This window comes from Protomyctophum parallelum (genome assembly GCF_964188405.1).
Source record: "Protomyctophum parallelum genome assembly, chromosome: 3".
Lineage (NCBI taxonomy): Eukaryota > Metazoa > Chordata > Actinopteri > Myctophiformes > Myctophidae > Protomyctophum > Protomyctophum parallelum.
Window position 1 is genome coordinate 15,466,494 of NC_139698.1, and position 20,931 is coordinate 15,487,424.

Genomic DNA, 20,931 nt, shown 5'->3' on the forward strand with positions numbered 1-20,931 from the left:
CTCTATGTCTATGTCTAGTGTCTACTAGGGCTCTGGCCTATAAATATTTAAGTTGTGGCAGGCAACCAGGCCAGCTAGTGCCTGATCATGCCCAAATATGGACATGCTGTGATGTTTAGCTAATTAATTTATGTGTCTGCAACTCTGCATTGTCTGTCTCTGTCCACTTTATGCCCATATATGGAGATCCCCTTTTCCAGGTTGGTGCCATCCTACATAATTGTGATTGATTGATTGATTGATTGATTGATTGATGTTGAAATGTTATTCATAGTATGCAGAATGGCTACATTTCAAATGACAGCACAAGTCAATACAAAAACTGTTACTGTGGACGACACCATGATTAAGCATTACACTTGTTTACAACAGGGTCCACTTCATCAGAACATTTAGAGACGTATAAATATATACTTCTATAATACAAAAAAACATTAAATCATCATATATATAAAAAGGGAAAAAACAGTAGGTGCGCCCGCTGGTCAAGTGGTCATATAGGCTTTGGCCTGACAGCGTGTTAAAGGTCATTACACACTGGCGAATTAGCGACGCGATGCGAATAAGCGATCTGAAAATGCGAAATATTGCATGTTGCAGTTCGCCTGCGAATCTCTGCAAAATACGACACCAGAGCGAACAAATAAAAGCGAAAACGGTCGCATTTTCGCACATTCGCACATTCGCCACTGATGTGGAAGCTTGCATGGACTTCAATTGTTTTTTTTTAAATGCGAATTATTCGCACGAATATATCGCGTCGCCAATTCGCCAGTGTGTAATGACCTTCAGTGTTCGAGTCCCGTTCATGACTACCTTTGCTGCATGTCTCTCCCCTTCTCTTTCTCCCTCTTTCCTGTCCATCTTCACTTGATACTATCAATAAAGGCAGAAAAGCCAAAAACAACATCTTAAAAAAAGGGGGGTAACTTGTTCCGTTCAGCCTCTGAAGTGGATTCAGACCAGGCTATTTTCTGCACATACTGTGAACACTCATGATAAGGTGTTCTGAGTCTGGTTTGCTTCAAGTCCGCATTGTTATTCACCTGGAGGCTATGTACGTGTGCATACCAGCAGGGCTGTAAGCAGGGCCAGGAGCATGGTGAGTGGGACCAGGAGGAGAGGTACGTACAGTAGCCATGGCTCTGGGTTCATCCCCTGTACCCCTGTACCAGCAGGGCTGTAAGCAGAGCCAGGAGCATGGTGAGTGGGACCAGGAGGAGAGGTACGTACAGTAGCCATGGCCCTGGGTTCATCCCCTGTACCCCTGTACCAGCAGGGCTGTAAGCAGAGCCAGGAGCATGGTGAGTGGGACCAGGAGGAGAGGTACATACAGTAGCCATGGCCCTGGGTTCATCCCCTGTACCCCTGTACCAGCAGGGCTGTAAGCAGAGCCAGGAGCATGGTGAGTGGGACCAGGAGGAGAGGTACGTACAGCAGCCATGGCTCTGGGTTCATCTCCTGCTCCTCTGGCTTCTCTGGAAACATAAAACCACTGGTGTGAAAAGACATCGTCATCATACTGTACATTAAATTGGAGCCCCTTGACCTTATTGACATGGCACATATTGCATCTTACGTCATAACTGAGGAGAGGGGGGACTGGGGCAGTACGTGTCATTGATTACATTAGAATCTATATAGATTTCACTGTATTACACACTGTACCCACCGTAAAGGGAAAGCTATTGGAAGCTAATTTAAGTACAGCTACATGGAATTTACAACATACAGTAAGGATGTAAAAAACCCAACTGTTTGTACCCTATGTACTTACATTGTGTTTTTCCCTAGTCATGATTTATACATGGGGGATTTTTCATATCAGATACTAACACAGACGGTATTATCACAGTTAATTCAAGGCCATTCAAGTTTATACTCTGGAATGAAGCCATTGTACATTTGTACAATATGTTTTTACCAGTTCATTCTCCATCACTCCATGTACGTACGTGTACGACAAGTACATTAAATAGCTTATCAGTCAATTTTGTAAAAAGGTTCCTACCAGAGGAGACATAATGAAAGATCTTTTTGAGTATCAGACTGTTGCGCAGGTGGAGCAGGCATTCATAATCTCCTCTGTTCCTCAGAGAGATGCTCACAGAGAGCTTAACATGGGGCAGAGATGGGTCATGGTTGTTATTGGCATGGTCACGGGTTTGGTTCAGTCCACCATGAGCGACAGACAGGACAAAGCCAGGATCCTGAGACACATTTATGTCACATCTAAGGTCGTTGACATTTTCACTGGTGGTGTTGAAGTGCATGGTATCTGAAACAAACACAAGCAGAAAAGTGGGCATGCAAATCTAGCACTATAGTCACCTGTTGAAAGTATATTTAAGTGAATATCAGTTACAAACACATTGAGACAACTGCGACTGTAGGTTACACACACACACACACACACACACACACACACACACACACACACACACACACACACACACACACACACACACACACACACACACACACACAATAATAATGCAATGCAATTCGGAATCATTCACACTAGCTTTTTTTTTGTCAACAGTGTTTTACCAGGTCAAAATGTCCATACAAAATAATGAAGGTAATCTTACCATAGACTCTGAGAATAGTGCCATTTCCTCTCTTCCTCTCTGTGGTGTTGACTGTTGCAACAGAAACTTTACATATGTACTTCCCAGCACTGTCCTGCCACTGGATATTCCTGAGTCGAATGGACTTGTTGGCTGAGCTTTTGTTTTCGTCCAGGCGTTCCACACGTTCCTGATATTTTTGTACTTTTGTTTTGGGCCATAATCTGAGCCAGGTAGCTGGGTGAGGAGAATTTGCAAACTCCCAGTCCCAATACAAAATAGGCATGGCGATCAAATGATCCTCTGTGGATTGAGAGAACTCACATGGTAAGGTAACACTGTGACCGAGTTCAGTCACAACCACAGGGGCCTGGTTGACAGTCATGAGGCTGCTTATTACTGAAAGAAAAGGAAACAGGCCTTTTACTGTTGCAGTCATAGTTGCAGTAACCAATTCCTGTCAATGTACTTAAAGGGACAGTTCAGATTTTTTTTTAACTTAAGCTGTATGGAATACTTGACATTAATATAGTGGTTGCAACTGTATTAATTGATTGCCCGAGTCACGTGGTGGGAATTAATTCTGCTCTGGTTTTGGTGAAGTATTAAGTAGTTCCGGTCATTTTGTGGGGGGCACATGCATTAAAAGTAAATTAATCCACGAAACTAACGTATTGTTGACCTATTTCTAAAATATTAGTGCAACTTTTGTTGATTTTTGACCCCTCTATCACACAGAACTATGTTTTTTGTGTCCCTTTAAACTGCTCTGTGTAATGCTACATTACAAAGCCAAGATTAGTGTATTGCAGAAAATACATTTAAAACGGACCCTACTGCAATTTATCTTTCTTATTCTGTTTTTTAATTTAATCTATTGTTGCGTATTATATTGTGTATACTTAACTCTTTTGACCCGTTTATATGCTTCAATGTGAATGTGTATATTTTTTGTACCTTTTATTTTTTATTCTATTGTTTTTCTTCAGATTATTAATTATTATATAATTGGTACAGTATATATATTTTTTCCTTTTATGAAAAACAAAAAGGAAAGAAAAAACAGAAAATTACCCTCAATCCCTCCCACCCATACTGCTCAGTATAGAATCATGGAAAACAACATCTGAAATGAAGATGATATACAGTCAACCACAACAGTGGTATCCTGACAATGAATTGCTTCTACTCAAATAACGGACAATTAGGGGCAGCCAAACCTTATCAAATTGTCTCTCTTTGTTTTTCAAGAAATACCTTAAAGGGACACTTCACCCCTTTTGCAACCAGATCTTGTTTTAACGTTTGGAAGTTTTTATGTGGGTAATATGATATTTTAGTATTTCAAAGTGTCCAGGATGTCATCGACACTGGGCTCACTTACTTCCTGGACTACAATTCCCATAATGCTTTGGTGCACTGCTCCTCCTTGTGGATAGGGGGAGTCCATGTAGTCCAGGAAGTAAGTGAGCCCAGTGTGACACATATTACCCACACACAAACTACAGGAAAGTGTTTCTTGATTTGCATCTATTGCATTACATTTGCCACAGTGCGAACAAAATTCAGGGAATATTTTATGTAATTACTCAAATTACAAAACTGTAATTAGTATGTATTACTCAAAACTGAATTAGGCAATGGCTGATAGAGCAAGCATTATTGATTGATTGATTGATTGATTGATTGATTGAAGTATTTATTAACAGATTGAAGAATTGCAGTACATTTCAAGCACAACTCAATACAGTAACAAAACTGTTAACTGTGAACCACACCATAAAGCATTACACTTGTTTACAATAGGGTCCACCATGTTCAATTCATCATAACATTTAGAGACGTACAAATATACACTTCTATATAACAAAAAATAATCATAATAGAGGAAGGAAAAAGGGGAAGAAAACATATAGGGGAGAAGGGGGTGGGTGGGGGATTCGGATTTAACGGGGGGCCAGCATTAACTTCTTCAAGACTGTCTTCCCAGAGCTCATCTGAAATGTCAGTCCCCAACTCATTTTCCCATGCCAACTTAACTGCTGATGTAGTAGGTAGGTTTACAGCTTGTAATGACTCGTAGAGATGTGACACCTTCACGCATGGTTCTATATTATTAAGAAGAAACGTATCTAGAGATGAAGGTGAAGCTCTCTTAAAGGTATATTCAGTGATTTCACTTAATTCAAATATCACTTATTTTTTTGTTTTGTTGTGATAATCCTCCCTACTATAGAGTGTGCTGGCCATATAAGGAGTTCCTCCCTGTCCCCAGTTAACCCCTGGGGGTCAAAAAACCTTAGGTTTCGTTTTTGACTCTCTATCCTGATTGGACGAAAGGCTGGGTCCCACAGCCAAAAACGAAACCTAAGGTTTTTTGAGTGAAATCACTGAATATACCTTTAAAACTAAAAGTGGGAGAAAAGTTACATGTAGTTCCTAAACCTGTAGAAACCTAAAAAAAAAATACTCCTGGGGAGTTATTTTTCCTGCAATTGAGCAAATAAGGCAATTATTTCATCTATTTTTATTTCTTAGTTATACTAATGCTACAAGATACCAGGCTTGTGGCTCTTTCAGAGCAGGAACTCTGGGTGGTGAGAGGGCTAAAATACAATTGTTTTGTATGTTTGTTTTCTTTTTCACACGTGATTTGAAAATGTTAATAAAGAAACTTTGAACAAAACAAAACAAAAACGGAGACTATGAGATACTGTAACAGCTGAGTGGGTGGGTTGGGGTTACAGCACATAAATGAAAATAACTGATGATGAGATTAAATGCATTTTTTGAGTGACATTAAGCATAATGTCAGTGTTGATGAAAGCTGTGGTCTAACACAATTTACACTTCATAACTTCAATATCTGATTTTAAAAAATGAAACAAAATTCTCACCTGAAAACAGTAAATTGAGAAAAATCCAAGAATGCATACATTTCTTCCAGATTAAACACTGAGGCAAAATAGAGAAGACAACCGTAAACATTGTGAATGAAGATATCACCTTCCTTCCAGTATTGCTCAGTACAACTGCACTGTAGAACTACTATTACAAATTAGGCTTTAGCAGACGCTTTTATCCACAGCGACAACGTGAAAGTGCTGTGAAAGTGCTGTGAAAGTGCGTGTGGTTATATGGTACTGTGGCTTTCTGAACACTTCCGATGTTCTTCTATTTGACTCAACTTCCCATCAAGGCCGGTTCTAAGGGGGGGCAAACGTGCGTCCTGCCCACCCAATCAAAGATTATGGAGTGTGTGTGTGTGTCGTGTGTGTGACTATGTGTGTGTGTGTGTACAAACTACTGTAATGAAGTAATTGTTAATTTTATTAACTGTCCTACGTCAAACTGTGAATATCAGTGCATGGTCAAAGGACGGCAGTAAAGCAAGACTTTTATTGCAGTGAATGGAATGAAGTTGGCACGGACGATCATCTTTTTGTGTTGCTGTTGGACAGATTATTATATACTGCATAAACAATATAAAAGCATGATTATCAAAAGGACAAAGGACACTGTACTTTAATCATCTGCAATAAAAGCCCCTTGACCGCTGATATTCACCGTTTGACGTAAGACAGTCAATAAAAATTAACAAATACTTGATTACAGTATTCCATAATACATTTGTTTTGGCCTCGCATTAACTTTATGCACCGGTAATCATTGCCATAGTGTGTTTATTTCAGTAGCAGGGGCCTCCCAGTTTCTCCACCTCCACCAGGGCTGGTTCTGGAGGGGACAGGGGTGTGCAGACCCCACCGAAATGTGCGGTGCCCACCCAATCAAAAGTTATGGAGAATATTTATTTGTAGCCAATATAAAACACAAAATATCAGTACCATTTATCAGTTCTGATTGGGTGGGCAGCATTTTTTGAGAAATTGAACCCATCTGAACACTGTTTACCATAAGTGCTGTTAACCGACAGGAAGTGGCGTGCACATAAGACACTGGGTGGTGCTAGAGCACCTGCCCTTTTGCCCCCTGGACAGCAATGTGCCCTTTTGAATGTTCGTATTTTGATCATTTGATTTTTGTTTTGTACAGTATGTGGCCCATGGTGACATTGATCAATTCTGGATTAAAAGCTTCCAATATATTATTTATGCCCCAAAATCTATAAATCTCACACACTATTAAGGCAACCGGTGGTTCCACGCGCTCCACAAGGTGCCCTTTTTTTTCTTCACTTGAGCACCTGCCCCTCCAAATGTCTGCATGTGCACGCCACTGCCAACAGGGTGCGGATGGAAATTGGGTTACTATTGGTCAAAGAAGGAGAAGATAGATATGGGTCACAGACCTATTTGTATGAGTCACGACTCGAGTGAAAATATAATTTTCTTTTCCTACATTTAAAAATATATATATTTCAAAAGATTTTTTTTAAATAAAATAAAAAATAAAACTTGTATACATTTTAAAACAAACATATCTCAGAAATCCCATAAATACAAATAATTAGTGAAAATAGCTGATCTACAAGCTCGCTGCGTGCTGTGCCTGTGTAGATTTTAATTTGTTTGGATCACGGGCAAACGTCTAATCTCTCTTTTGGGTCCTGACCTGAAAGGTTTGGGAACCAGGATGTGCAGTGGTAGAGTAGCTCAAAGGGGAAGACAAAGAGAGAATGTTTTGATGAAATCTGTGCCATACTGCCATTGATCATGTAATTGCACCATGGCACTTTATCTATATGTGCTGTGTAACTTTTTATATGAATGCTGTGTCTTAGTTTAGTTGTTTTATGTTTATTAAATAGGCTTGATGTTAATGTTGCACCGCAAGTGACTGAAGGGAAACAGTATTACATATTCTTTATGTGTACTTACTACTACACATAAAGAAGTAGTAGGCTACATGGGGAAAGTGACAAATAAAGTTTATGATTCTGTATACAGAAGTATGGAGTGCAGTATATACAGTACATATTTCAACTGTACACGGGATGAAATACTTTTGTGCAAACCTCCTATACGAATTGCAGTTTCTTTTCTCACACTTTCTTTTCTCACACAAAAGCTAGTTGCTCCACTTTGGTTTTGGTTTCCTAGTAAGCCTAAACTAACGAGTTCAGAAATAACAGACAACATTTACATGTTTCTGTCTCACACATTTCCTGTACAAGATCGTACATATAAGTTCCAGTGAAATTAAACACAACAGAGGGTGGGCGACTATCAGCCTGAACTGGTTGGGTGGTTGAGACTTGAGAGATGCAAAGTTGCACAGCATTCTATAAATCAATAAATGTTCAAAATAACTTAAACTCACCTTTCAGGATTTGTTGTAGCATTACAGTATAGCATTATAAAGAGAATGCTTGCAAGAGTAGAGATAAAAGAAGAAGAAGGAAGAAAAAAGGCTACTGTACAAATATAATAGGCAGGGAAATATCCCCCCTCCTTTCCAATGGATATCCCAAGCCGTGCATATCCACGGATAAAGCCGTGCATATCCACGGCTTCCCAAGCCGTGCATGCCTGAGGAAGAAATGCCACTTGACAGTTTTCAAATCAGCCTCATGGTGGCGCTACAACAGGCCAAGTTGCGTCTCTCTCTCTCACACACACACACACACACACACACACACACACACACGCACACACACACACACACACACACACACACACACACACACACACACACACACACACACACACACACACACACACACACAAACCCAAACAAACATGTTTAAATTACTACTAAACATTTTGCCAAACATCACACACGTGACACTCTCCTATCCTCCTGGTGGAGACCTGTGCCCAAATCCAAACAGACAAGATGGGAGCGCTATCATTCTGAAAAACAAACTTGAACACGGACGCATAATTTGGCAAGGAAATGCCACCTCCACCTTCTCAGACCAGGTTAGTGTAGATGATTGTATGGAATTGGCTGTGCCAACTCCTCACACATAACCCCAAAGACACATTTGGGGCGCGTTCGGCTATGCGCACCGGGAATGTGGTCAGTTTGTTGAGTGTGGTGGGCGGTGACGTCACAGAGTGCGTTCAGTGTGCCTTATTAACGAACGACCAGGTACAACACACCATTCACACTGAGCAACCCTACCCTCAGGGTAGGGTTGCTCAGTGCGTGCACTCGGCACACCCGGTGCGCAGCGCACTGGATTTTCGAACGACAACGCACTGAGTGCACTGAATAAACGAACGACAAGAGAGCACACCAGTGCGTTCAGGGCGCATTTCCGAACGCGCCCTTGATCTCACTGACTCTGAGAAGAAAGAAATCTGTCTGTCTGTCTGTCTGTCTGTCTGTCTGTCTGTCTGTCTCTCTCTCTCTCTCTCTCTCTCTCTCTCTCTCTGTCGTTCTTTTTTCTATACTGCTGCTTAGAACACCATTACCCAGAAATCCGTCTGCCTACGTAAATGTCACGTCAGTATGTATAATCTCGCGAGATAATACACAGATCGTAGACAAATTCAACATGGAGGATATCGTCGCTGTAGAAAAGAACCCGGTATGAGTTACTTCTGATTCTGACAGATGTTTTTTTTTTTTACAAATTAATTGTTCTCAATTATAAATTTAAAATACACACGATTGAGATCGTCTGTATGTTACGCTTTGTCGTGGTCTTAGACTCTTAGTTAACGTTAGTTAAATGTGTAAACGTGCCACTGTCCTGTTAATGCAAGTGCCGTGTCATGCAAGCTAACTACTGTTAGCTGCTAGCATGAGCTCAAAATTAAATAAAACATATTATCCCAAAATATATCAGTAGTGTACTACTCTAGATGCCTCCCTGCGTTCTCTTTTTGTTGTATGCAGATTATTTATATTTTGATCCTTTGACGTTAAGCCTGCTCAATTGCTAATGAATTGTAGCCCATTAGGATGAATGGAACGAGTTTATTGTTGCTGTGCCGTTTTCATATTCATGTTAACAAGAGTATGCCTACAGGATGAAGTGCCAGCCATGGTGAGCTCCAGACCTCAGACAGGTCTTTCCTTTCTGGCACCAGAGCCAGAAGATCTTGAAGACCTCTACAGCAGATACAAGGTTTGTTGTCATCCCTTGTATGGTGTCATGTTGTCAACATACTGATGTCACAAGTTGGAAGTATAATACTAATCTGGTTTTCTTTGTTTAGGCTTATGATGGAGTAAAGAGGTCGCAAGCATATCTTAACACCATCATTTCACACTACTTCCTCTGTTTATTCTTTCCGTCAGGTTTCTTAGCAAAACATTACACAACTGAATGGGCCCTTAACCACGTGAATCCTAAAACATTCAGCGACTGTACAAGCTTACCCGATACATGTTGAAACAACGAATATGACTAAATTTTCTTAATTAGCATACTCTGTAAAGGTCCTTTCAAACGGGCAGCGATGAACGCAGACGTCGCCTGGATCAACGACAGGTCTCCTCCAGGTCTGCTCAAGAAGGCAGCAACAACATAAGTGTTAAAAAAACCATAATCCAAGTCTGGTGAGTTGCGGGCGTCTGCCCGTAACAAGCATGCGCCCAACAAGCATGCACGTAAATTCGCTTGCGATGTTGCCCCTACAGAAAGAAAAATCAGGTCTCATTGAAAATGAACTATAGGCGCATTAAATCGCTTTCCGTTTGAAAGGCCCTTAACTGTAGTTCTCGATAAACGTATATTTGGACAGGGGACTGTAGAGTGGATAAGATGTGGTTGTTTGAAAGTCTTGTTACATGGCTAAACCCTCGGGTGACATTACCAACCTAACAATTTGTACAGCCAAGGAATCTCACCCACAGGTTTTGTAGCCAGGATATTGATATTCCCCTGTGGTCTCTTGACACCCCTTCAAGTCTCTCTTCTTGTTTGTTGTGTGTTGATGTAGAAGTTGCAGCAGGAGCTGGAATTTTTGGAGGTGCAGGAGGAATACATCAAAGACGAACAGAAGAACCTGAAGAAGGAGTTCCTTCACGCCCAGGAGGAGGTGAAGAGGATACAGAGCATCCCGCTAGTCATCGGCCAGTTCTTGGAGGCTGTAGATCAAAACACTGCCATTGTTGGCTCCACCACAGGTACTGCTAAAAGAAAGATTAATCGAAAATATTCCCTTTGTCTGAACTGAAGCTGCACCCACAGCTGTGGTTGTATGATAAGGGGAGAGGCACATTTGACTGTCAAGGTTATTTAAGAAACATCATCATTGCACATAACAACCACACCAAGGGGTCTAATGAAGTACTGTCACCTCATAAACACAAAAATACTGGAAAAAATACAAAAATCACAGCACCTCATCAATGTTTACGCCAAACAGATGAAACGTTTTCATGTAGTTCTTCATATTGTGTGATGCTTATTGTTTTGATTTCAAATATGTTGACATTAGGGATGGGCATGAATATTTGAATTGACAAATATCCATGCCAGTCTCCACACTAGATTTTCATATTATTGCAAATTAGATTTGTTATTTTGTATTAATTAATTGATTAATTAACAACAATATACAGGCTAATGCTACTGTGCAGAAAATAACCATTGATTTATTGTTCACACTGTCAGCTGTTTAAATGTGTAACTTGCCAGCCCCAGGGCAGTCAAATATTCAAAGTTGTGGCTTGTGGAGATTGTATAGCATTTGCAAAACCTTTACATAATAGTTTCAGCTGAGAGGGGACTTGAACCTGGCCTTTAGGTCACAAAGATCAATTATTTGTATGAAGCAGTGTATGAACTATGAAGTATTTTGAAAGCTAACATTGTGCAGATCTATGTGCACTGCAGTCGTAGACTCGTATATTGTTTGTTTTGATCCCTTCCTTAAAGTCATAGTTTTTTTTAACCTTTCCCCCTCAGGCTCCAACTACGATGTGCGTATCCTGAGCACCATTGACAGACATTGTGCAGATCTATGTGCACTGCAGTCGTATATTGTTTGTTTTGATTCCTTCCTTAAAGTCATAGTTTTTTTTTAACCTTTCCCCCTCAGGCTCCAACTACTATGTGCGTATCCTGAGCACCATTGACAGAGAACTGCTGAAGCCCAATGCCTCTGTGGCCTTGCACAAGCACAGCAATGCGTTGGTGGACGTGCTTCCTCCAGAGGCTGACAGTAGCATCATGATGCTGACATCTGGTATATCCCTCTTAGTAGTAGCCTTCACATGCACATTTTATCCATTCACCATTTTCTCTTCTAGAACTGAAAAGTCATAACGGATACGATTCTTTCAAAAAGAACAATCTAAAAACATTTTCTTGTGCAGTCCGCCTGTACTTAATTAAAATCCTTCTTTAAAATATTTTAGGGTAGATATGGTGTCATGACGAAAGCACTTTTATGATGTGCACTAGTTTTGACCAGTTTGATTGAAATTGATTGAAATATTTATTAACAGTTTGTAGAATTTACAGTACATTTTAAGCACAAACTCAATACAAAGACTGTCAACTGTGAGTGGACGACCCAATTAAGCATTACACTTGACTGTTTGTCCTTCTAGATCAAAAGCCTGATGTCATGTATGCTGACATTGGTGGAATGGACATCCAGAAGCAAGAAGTCAGGGAAGCTGTAGAGTTACCCCTCACACACTTTGAGCTCTATAAACAGGTGATGTCTAAGAAATAATGTTTTGTAGCGAGGAGTAATTATGGTTGTGGACTCTTAACCCATTCTGCGTGGGAACCCCTTTTGGTGTTGGCATCATCTTATGCTTTAGCTATTGAAAAATTGCAGATCTACAAGCTCATAGCGCACCACCGAGTGGCGCGCTACGAGCTTGTAGGTCTGCTATTTTTGAAAAATCTAAGACACTTTTTGAATCTGATCTCAGGTCAGAATGGGTAATGAAACTGTCAGGATGTAATAGACATTAAATGTCAAAAAGGTATGTTAACCCATTCTGACCTGAGACCAGATTCTAAATTCTTTTTAGAATCTGGTCTCAGGTCAGAATCGGTTAACATACCTTTTTGACACAACCTGTTGGGGACAATGTCCATTTTTGATCATCACTAACTGTTCCTCTTCTCAGATTGGCATTGACCCACCCAGAGGTGTCCTCATGTATGGACCTCCGGGCTGTGGCAAGACCATGTTGGCCAAGGCTGTGGCTCACCACACCACAGGTAGGTAGACACCTCCCTCCCTGCAGAAGCATCACACAGTAACAGCTTCAGGATTTTATTGTGTGTATATGCATCAAACTGCACTTCCTCTGTAAAGCACAATTCACACAGAGCACAACAACCATAACTACAAATATGTCGTTTTTAAAAATGGTTCCAAGTTAAGTGGATGGCGGAGTCCACAACACGACTAAAATGACAAAGATGGTCATAAACGTTTGGATCACTTGAGATGAGACTATCAAGATGAGTCATGAGACTAACAAGAATTGCCAACGCTGGTAGGCTATCTGGCATTACCTCAAGTACTCGCTTCCTTATAGTTCATAATCATATTCAGATTATCCATATATCCTGTTGCCTGCGTCTTTCAGCCTCACTGAGATGGATGTCTCTCTCGGATCACAGCTGGACTGTGTTACTGTTTGGTGCCACTGTTTACAGAACGTATCATTCATCTGTGTGGACTGGACACTCACATTATTGTTATCGTTCTGGATGTGAATGGCCCTTAAAGACTATACTTGATGTGTTAGATGCAGTGTTTATTCTGTATTCCAATTTAAAGACATTTTCAATATTGTGCGAACATTTGGATTGATTTTTGAAATGCAGGCATCGCTATATGATTAAGAATCAATAGTTGCCACCTATTTGAAACCTACTGTAGATCCTGTGATCAACTTATGATGATCGTTTTTTCTCCCAGCTGCCTTCATCCGTGTTGTAGGCTCTGAGTTTGTCCAGAAGTACCTGGGTGAGGGTCCTCGTATGGTGCGTGACGTTTTCAGGCTGGCAAAGGAGAACGCTCCCGCCATCATCTTCATTGATGAGATTGATGCCATTGCCACGAAGCGTTTCGATGCACAGACTGGAGGTACCGTTATCCCCCAGGCATTTTGATGTGTATATAATTCTGTGCTAATACTTAAGTAAATACATTTTCAACACGGATGGATTGAAGGTTCAGCCTATGCAAACTCATTCAGTTTCATTGTTCAAAAGTATGAACAGGTTTTCCATAAAAGCCTTCACTTAAAAGCTATACCATGTTTCCCTTCCTTTTCTAATAGCTGACAGGGAAGTTCAAAGAATCCTTCTTGAACTGCTCAATCAAATGGACGGCTTTGACCAGAATGTCAATGTCAAGGTGAGCTTTGTCGGTCCATTTGAGAATGATATTTGCAATTTCCCCTAGGGGTACAGTAGAAGTCAGTCACCAAGCCAGTTCTGTTTAGGCTCAAAGGAGAATTCCATGCTAGAAGGCTTTCTTACCTTTATTTGTAGTTGTTACGGCCCCACCAAAGAGGTCCTGGTGTGTGCAAAATTGCATTATTGGCTATTTCCCCTACCATAAGCCCTCAATGAATTGAATTGCATTGATTGATTGATTCTTTATTGCAGACTCAGGGGAATCCATATCACAGTACAGTACAACAACACAATAGATAAGAAGAATAATAAAAAGTAGAAAGAAATATACAATAAAAAGAGTTCAATCATATTCAGTTTCGAACATACAGACAAGTTCGCCAATGGTTCCATAGTCTGGAGGAGAACCTGACAGAACTACGTATTGTGTTAGTGATGACATTAATGATGTCATTTACTGACTCAGATACCCTACACATGAATTTGTACATAAGATTTCGTAGTACAGCAGAGCAGGTGGGTGAATTGAATGGGGCATTGGGATGTTGTGCTAATTTGCTTATTTCCATCGCTATATATCCTCTCTTCATAATGTAAATGTAGTATCCCAAGCGGCACACTTTACTACTTATTTCGATGGAAATAAGCGAATTAGCACAAAAACCCAACCCCCATTGAGGGCTTATATTCCATGCGTAGTTGCTTTAGCCTCGACCTCCTGCAGGCGTATGCATAGGCTCAATTTATGTAACTTAAATAGCATTTTATGTAGACATAGCACTCTATAGTGTATACACATATAGTTTCCTTAGATAGATATTCCACTTCCGCTTATGTAAGATTCATGATGACTATTCTTTAGTTTATGCTTTGATGTATTACCATGTTTTTTGTTCTTGCTTACTGTAAATCGCTCTGGATTAAGAGCCTAAAATGTGAGAGTGCGTCTCTTGGCGAATTCATATTATTTGAATATCTAGCTATGCATCTGAAGTGTCTGTTCTTATGCTAATTACCTATCACCCACCAGTCAGCACAGGTCTAGACAATCTTGGGAATTTGTTTTATTATTATTTTTAATATTCAACACATGGACGTACTCACAGATCCTAAAACGTTTGAGGTAACAACTAAGGCTACTAAACTCCTTTGACTGTATTAAGCATGTGTTTGGTCCCACTCATAAAGAACTATAGACTGTAGCTGATGTAGCAATGTCTATCAGATGGCACTCTGCTTTACATGTCATTAGCACCTGAGGCCCACAGGTCTATCAGCTCCCTGCTTGACATATAATTAAGTTGTGCATGTCTCAGACCTTTCTTGTAAGCAAATACAAGACAGAGAGGTCCATGTTATATGAAACTCTACTTGAAGTCTGAAGGCCAAAAACCACAACAGAAATCCAGTTATATTCGATAACGGCATGTTATCGAAATTATCATGGACCTTAGGTCCATGATAATACTAAACCCTGGAATTCCCTTCCAGGAAACCTTAGAGCTATCAGCAGTGTCAGCAGTTTTAGAAAATACTTTTTTTTTTTCAACAATGTATTTATTTTCTTTTTTTACACAACTGACAATACAAACATACAAAAAACAACAATGAACATTACAAGACAATTACTGGTATAAAGAAAGCAAAACAACAATAAACAAAAAACAAAATAAATAAAACAACGGCACTACTCCTCTTCAGCTCCATCCATTAAATGTGACAAATTATTGTTCTTTATGTAACTTATAAAACGTCCCCACACCTCCTGAAACTTTTCTTGTTTGTCCTTAAGAATGTATGCAATCTTTCCCAAAGGTAAACATAAAGACAATTCCCTGAACCACTGTGTAATACTTGGTTTGGCTGGCCTCTTCCAGGTCAATGCTATCATTCTCTTAGCTTGTAAAAGACATAATTATAAACATTTGTTCATTACGCTTTATCTTGTGTCCCTCTGGATATAGACCGAGCAGGAAGAACTTTGGTTCTGGTACAATATTTAAGACATTTAACCTTAAAGTATTGCTTGTAACAGGTGACCGCGTTAAATTCAAAACTTTCTATAAATGTCAAACGTTTCATGCCTTTGCTTTGAGCTCACTGTCATAATCACATCCACTGATTTTTGACCTCCCTCAGGTCATTATGGCCACCAACAGAGCAGACACACTGGATCCGGCCCTACTGCGTCCTGGACGTCTGGACAGGAAGATTGAGTTTCCCCTACCAGACCGCAGACAGAAACGCCTGATCTTTTCCACCATCACAAGCAAGATGAACCTTTCTGAAGAGGTCGACCTGGAAGACTGTATCCTTATGGCCCCCAAAAAGGCATCACATTTGCCGCGTGCATGCTTCATGATCCAAGGAATCCTGTGGGGAAAGAAAATGCTTATTGTACAACCAATGGTCAAGAAATGTAAAGCGGCCACCATGAGGCCAATTTGAAAGAATTGAGGTGTAGTGTCTTCCTTGGACTACTGGCAGTGTGCATGAAAAGTATAAACCCTGATCGGTCTATTGGTTTAAAAGATTAGCTGCACACAGACAAACGGGGATGAAAACATAATCTCCACATACCGGATTTCTGGTCTGGTGGATTGATTCACCTAGTTGAAAAAACAAAAGGTGACTTCTATAATTCCCCAACTAATGCCTGCACTTTATACAGAAGTTGGCTATTAGGAAATTGTTAGTTTGTAATTTTGGCGAGAGTTATCCTTGACGAATGTGCAGATGTGGCCAGACCAGACAAGATCTCCGGAGCTGACATCAACTCAATCTGCCAGGAGGTGAGTGTACTCCTAAGTACTCCTAATGGACACTAGTTTGTCTCTAGAGGCATATCAGAATGTATTTATTTGACGGGGCACAGTTGGTAGTGCTGTCGCCTCACAGCTAGAAGGTCCTGGGTTCGATTCCCGCTCAGGGCGCTGTGGGTGCCCATACCCGAGGCGGTGTTGGCGAAAGGGCCTTTCTGTGTGGAGTTTGCATGTTCTCCCCGTGTCCCCTAGGGTAGGTAACCTCACAAAAACATGCAGTAATCCTGGTCTCTAAACTGCCTCCCCCTGGCCAGCCGGGGCGCCTGATGGAGGGGAATGGAACTGGTTGGAATAACGTGTTCCTTCCACGTGCTACGTCCAACCAGGGAAACTCCCCCCTGTCAGGTGTAAAGGAGCAACTTGGACACTCAGGCATGAAGGAAGCATGAGTTCAAGTCCGTTGCTCTCCCCAGGTTGGCGGAGGGTGTGTAGAGCCCAGGATCACATTAGATAATTGACACAGGGGTGAAAAATGGGTTACAATCGTGGGATAAAAATTATTAAAAAAAAAGAATGTATTTATTTTTAAGGGTCAACTGAAAACAAAAACATTTTTAATCTTAACCGTAACGTTATTTTGTGATGAGACATGAAAATCGAATGAAACACTTATTGGGAGGATGGAGGAGGAGGATTAATCTGTGTTCATCTCTTCTGGTCTTTCAGGCTGGCATGTTGGCGGTGCGTGAGAACAGATACATCGTCCTGGCCAAAGACTTTGAGAAAGCTTACAAGACTGTTATCAAGAAGGATGAACAGGAACATGAGTTCTACAAGTAGACAAAATACAGCCACATTTACACTTTCCCTCTTCAGGGGACAAAAGCAAGGCATTCAGACAGTTTGTTTTGATTTCGGTGTGTCTGTATCTGTTATGTACTGTATATGTTCCCTGACACTGACTTGCATTGACATTGGACTTGCATTGACCTTCAACTTTGATTTCACTGTCGAAATGCCTGATATCAAGTTGGGGATTTTGATTCCAGCCTTGACTTGACACACAAATTCACTATACATACACGTAAGTAATGGAATCTTTTCGAAAGGCATTCTGGAGATTCCTGACTATTTGACTTCATTATAGCTAGAATAACATTATTGACTTTGTATCCATATGTACTCACTTGATGAAACAGTACCCTAGAAATAACAATTAAAGATGTTTTCCATAAAAATGAAATGAGCACTGTTGTACTAATTTATTTTGAAATTGTACGCTTTTATTAATTGTTTTAACCAGCCCACTAGTAAGTAATTAGAAGTTTCAGAATCACTTTATTTGTCATTTTCCTATGTACTTGCATACAAAAGAACATGAAATACCGTTTCCCCTCAGTTATTGGCAGTGCAACATTATAAGACATAGTCATAGAGCCTATTTAAAAAACAGCTAAAGACTAAAACAAAACATGGACAAACATTTAAAAAGAGCCCCAGTATGTTTGATGACGTGCACTTCATATGGAAAAGTTAAGAGTTACCAACACCACGCACAACCTATAAATAAAGTGGCATGGTGCTATCCTTAAAAACAAAACGTTACCAGCACCGTTTTTTAAAGTGCTGTTGTGCATCCAAAGTGCTTTTTCTTTTTTTGTCCAGTTCAGTCCAACGCTTCATTCAGTTTTGTTAGGGGAGGGAGTGCAGTTCGTTTACGAGCCTCACTGCACTTGGGGAAAAAACTGTTTTTCATCCTAGTTGTCCTTGCCCTAATACCCTAGTACCTTTGTGTTAGTGGTTTGCACAAGATTTGGTATAATTGTGACAGTTAATTAGTCTTAATGTTGTAACTTACATTTACAACACTCGTGACTTGTTCAGACATTTTTGTGGGTGGCTGTGGCTCAGGAGGTAGAGCAGGTCGTCCAATGATCCCTGGGTCGGTGGTTCGAATCCCGTCTCCTGTCGATGTGTCCTTGGGCAAGACACTGAACCCTACATTGCCTCCAATGAGTTGGTCGGTGTGAGCTTGCCACCATTGGAGTTTGTAGTTTTCTATTGATTTTACAATAAAGCATACAAAATACACATGACTTACACAAAAGAAAGTGACAAGAAAAACAAAACATTTCCTAAAATAAATCGTGCATGTGTGTGTCAGCGTGTCATGTTTTTTTCTCCTAAATTCTGAAAATTAAAAGAATCTACAAACTCATTGCAATGTGAATGTGTGAGCTTGTAGATCTGTTATTTTTATGTTTAATAGTGGAAAAGTGGTTAATCCAATGTTTGGGTCCCGGAAAGACACCGAATATTTTGGGTCTCAGCTGAAGAAGTTTGGGAACCTGCAGTGAACACTGAACCGCACAATGAACTCAACAAATTGCAGTTCTCCCTTTATGCCACAAGGTGGAGGGCGTTCTACGGCATCAACCTGAGAGGTATAATTATATTGCATAACCGCAGGCACAGTATCATTAAACAAGCATGAGAATTTGAGAAGCATTCCCTGTTCCGATACCTATTCTATTGAAATTGTAAGTCTAGCCACTTACTAGATCATTGTTAGTGAGGAAGGAACCGTCTGGGATCTATAATAATAACACGTCTGGCATTGGGAATTTGGGACATCCTAAATATGGCATCCAGACGGTGGTTTGGTCCATTGTGATGATTGTCTACCCCGTTACTGTAACAGGGCCATAGCTCACTAGCCCTGGTCTTAAATAAATGGATTGATGTTAGACACGGAAACAAAGTCTGATTTACTTGATGCATGATTGATTGATATCTTGATCAGGGACAATTAGCCATTGGGCCAGTGGGACCGCGCGGTACTGGGTTTGACAGCCGTCAAACCCAGATTGATTGATTGAAACTTGTATTCACACTCACAGTATGTATAATGGGTACATTTCAAACGAAAGCACAAGTCTAAAACTACTAGAGGATGAAACCAGAAAAGTTACTAGTAAAGACATCAGGGTCCTCCAGACCATAATGTTAACTACGTTTAACAATGTAATTCTTTAGACTACTAATCCTTATTTTAAATTGATGGGGGGGAAGATGAAGGTGATTCACAGTGATTTTGTATACTTTATGTAATGTATTAATAACACACGCATCCACATTTGGGCTGTACCAAAGTTGAGTCACCAATCCCCTCCTGTGTGGAGATGTCGACATGCTGCTGTGTCGATGGTTTCCGTCTTGAGGGTGGAGACCAGTGTTGCTGCCTAGTGCCTGCTGCTGCTGCTGTCTGCTAACAAACCGTTAACTCACACAGCAGCACTCACTTCGACACCTATCGGAACCGAATGAGAAAAGGAGCAAGGGGCTGTTATTGGGACCCGGCGGCGACACATTACCAACAACTGCAGGATAAAATAAAGTCCAACGGTAAGGATGAAACGACGTTAAAAAAAGCAAGAGGCTCGTAGCGTGTGTGGCTAACGGGCTAGCTACTAGACGACTGTCTGTTTTCACAGCTGGATAGGAAACTGTTAGTGTTGGGTAGAAAACCGATTAGGAATAACAACAGTCCTTCTGCTCTGGCGTGTCATTGGTATGATCAAAGGACAGTATGACGAGGCTATGATTACTTTACTACCACTACATCGACCATTAAAGGTGATTTATTTTAAATGATTGCTCAACCGACCCCCACCCCCTCTCCTGCGCTTGGATTCCTTGGAAACACATTTCATTTAGACGATTGTCTGCTTGCACATGCATTAGTACTCCTGACAGGAGCCACGGTTAAATTAAGTCTGATTTTGAATTGTGAGATAGAGATAGAGACAGGCTGGTTACTGGTCAATACGTGGTCTGATAGGAAGTTGAAAAAGTTCAGTCTGCTACTTTGTGAAAATGGCTCATTTATAGTTGCATATCCTAGCATCGTTTTTGTAACTTTACGCAGGGAATAGATGAGTTTTTGCTAATTTAAACTTGTGGAATGCATTATACAACTCTGAGTTGGTCACATTTTGATTACGGTAACCAAATAATAAACGACCTGGCTTTGCTCAACCATGTAGTCTCTGTACCTCAGCTCCAAGCTCTGTGTTGTGCTTGTGTTCTCACACCAGGGGAAGAGGAGAGACTCAGAGCAGGAGAGTATCTGAACAAAAGGCCCTGTTGCCCCTCTTGTTTAAACTGTCAGAGTGATTGAGTCAATACTTTGAGAGAGGAGCTGTTGTGTGTGTGTGTGTGAGGGGGGGGGGGGGGGGGGGGGTAGTACTAATTCTCTAAGGGGACAAACTTGATAGCCTTATCTCTATACAGTCTGGATGTTATCTTTCTTAGGATCTCACAAGCTTTTTGCACAATGTGATCG

The 20,931-nt window shown here is 40.7% G+C and overlaps 2 protein-coding genes across 3 annotated transcripts in view; both read left to right on the top strand.

Moving 5' to 3' along the window:
- The first annotated feature begins 9,018 nt into the window (after nt 1-9,018).
- psmc4 (proteasome 26S subunit, ATPase 4) lies at nt 9,019-17,829 on the top strand. Its single transcript, XM_083760707.1, has 11 exons — nt 9,019-9,066; nt 9,511-9,609; nt 10,427-10,613; nt 11,531-11,677; nt 12,045-12,154; nt 12,579-12,672; nt 13,382-13,549; nt 13,746-13,822; nt 15,964-16,132; nt 16,561-16,616; nt 17,313-17,829. Exons 1-11 carry the CDS (start codon nt 9,034-9,036, stop codon nt 17,424-17,426), a joined length of 1,254 nt encoding a protein of 417 aa, XP_083616833.1. The 5' UTR covers nt 9,019-9,033; the 3' UTR covers nt 17,427-17,829.
- Nucleotides 17,830-19,821: 1,992 nt separating this feature from the next.
- LOC310856816 (beta-1,4-galactosyltransferase 3) overlaps nt 19,822-20,931 on the top strand; it is a 43,099-nt gene continuing 41,989 nt past the window's right edge. For both annotated transcript variants that reach the window (XM_083762307.1, XM_083762308.1), the window contains exon 1: nt 19,822-19,991. The gene's annotated coding sequence lies outside the window, so the exon portion shown is untranslated. The remainder of the gene's footprint in view (nt 19,992-20,931) is intronic.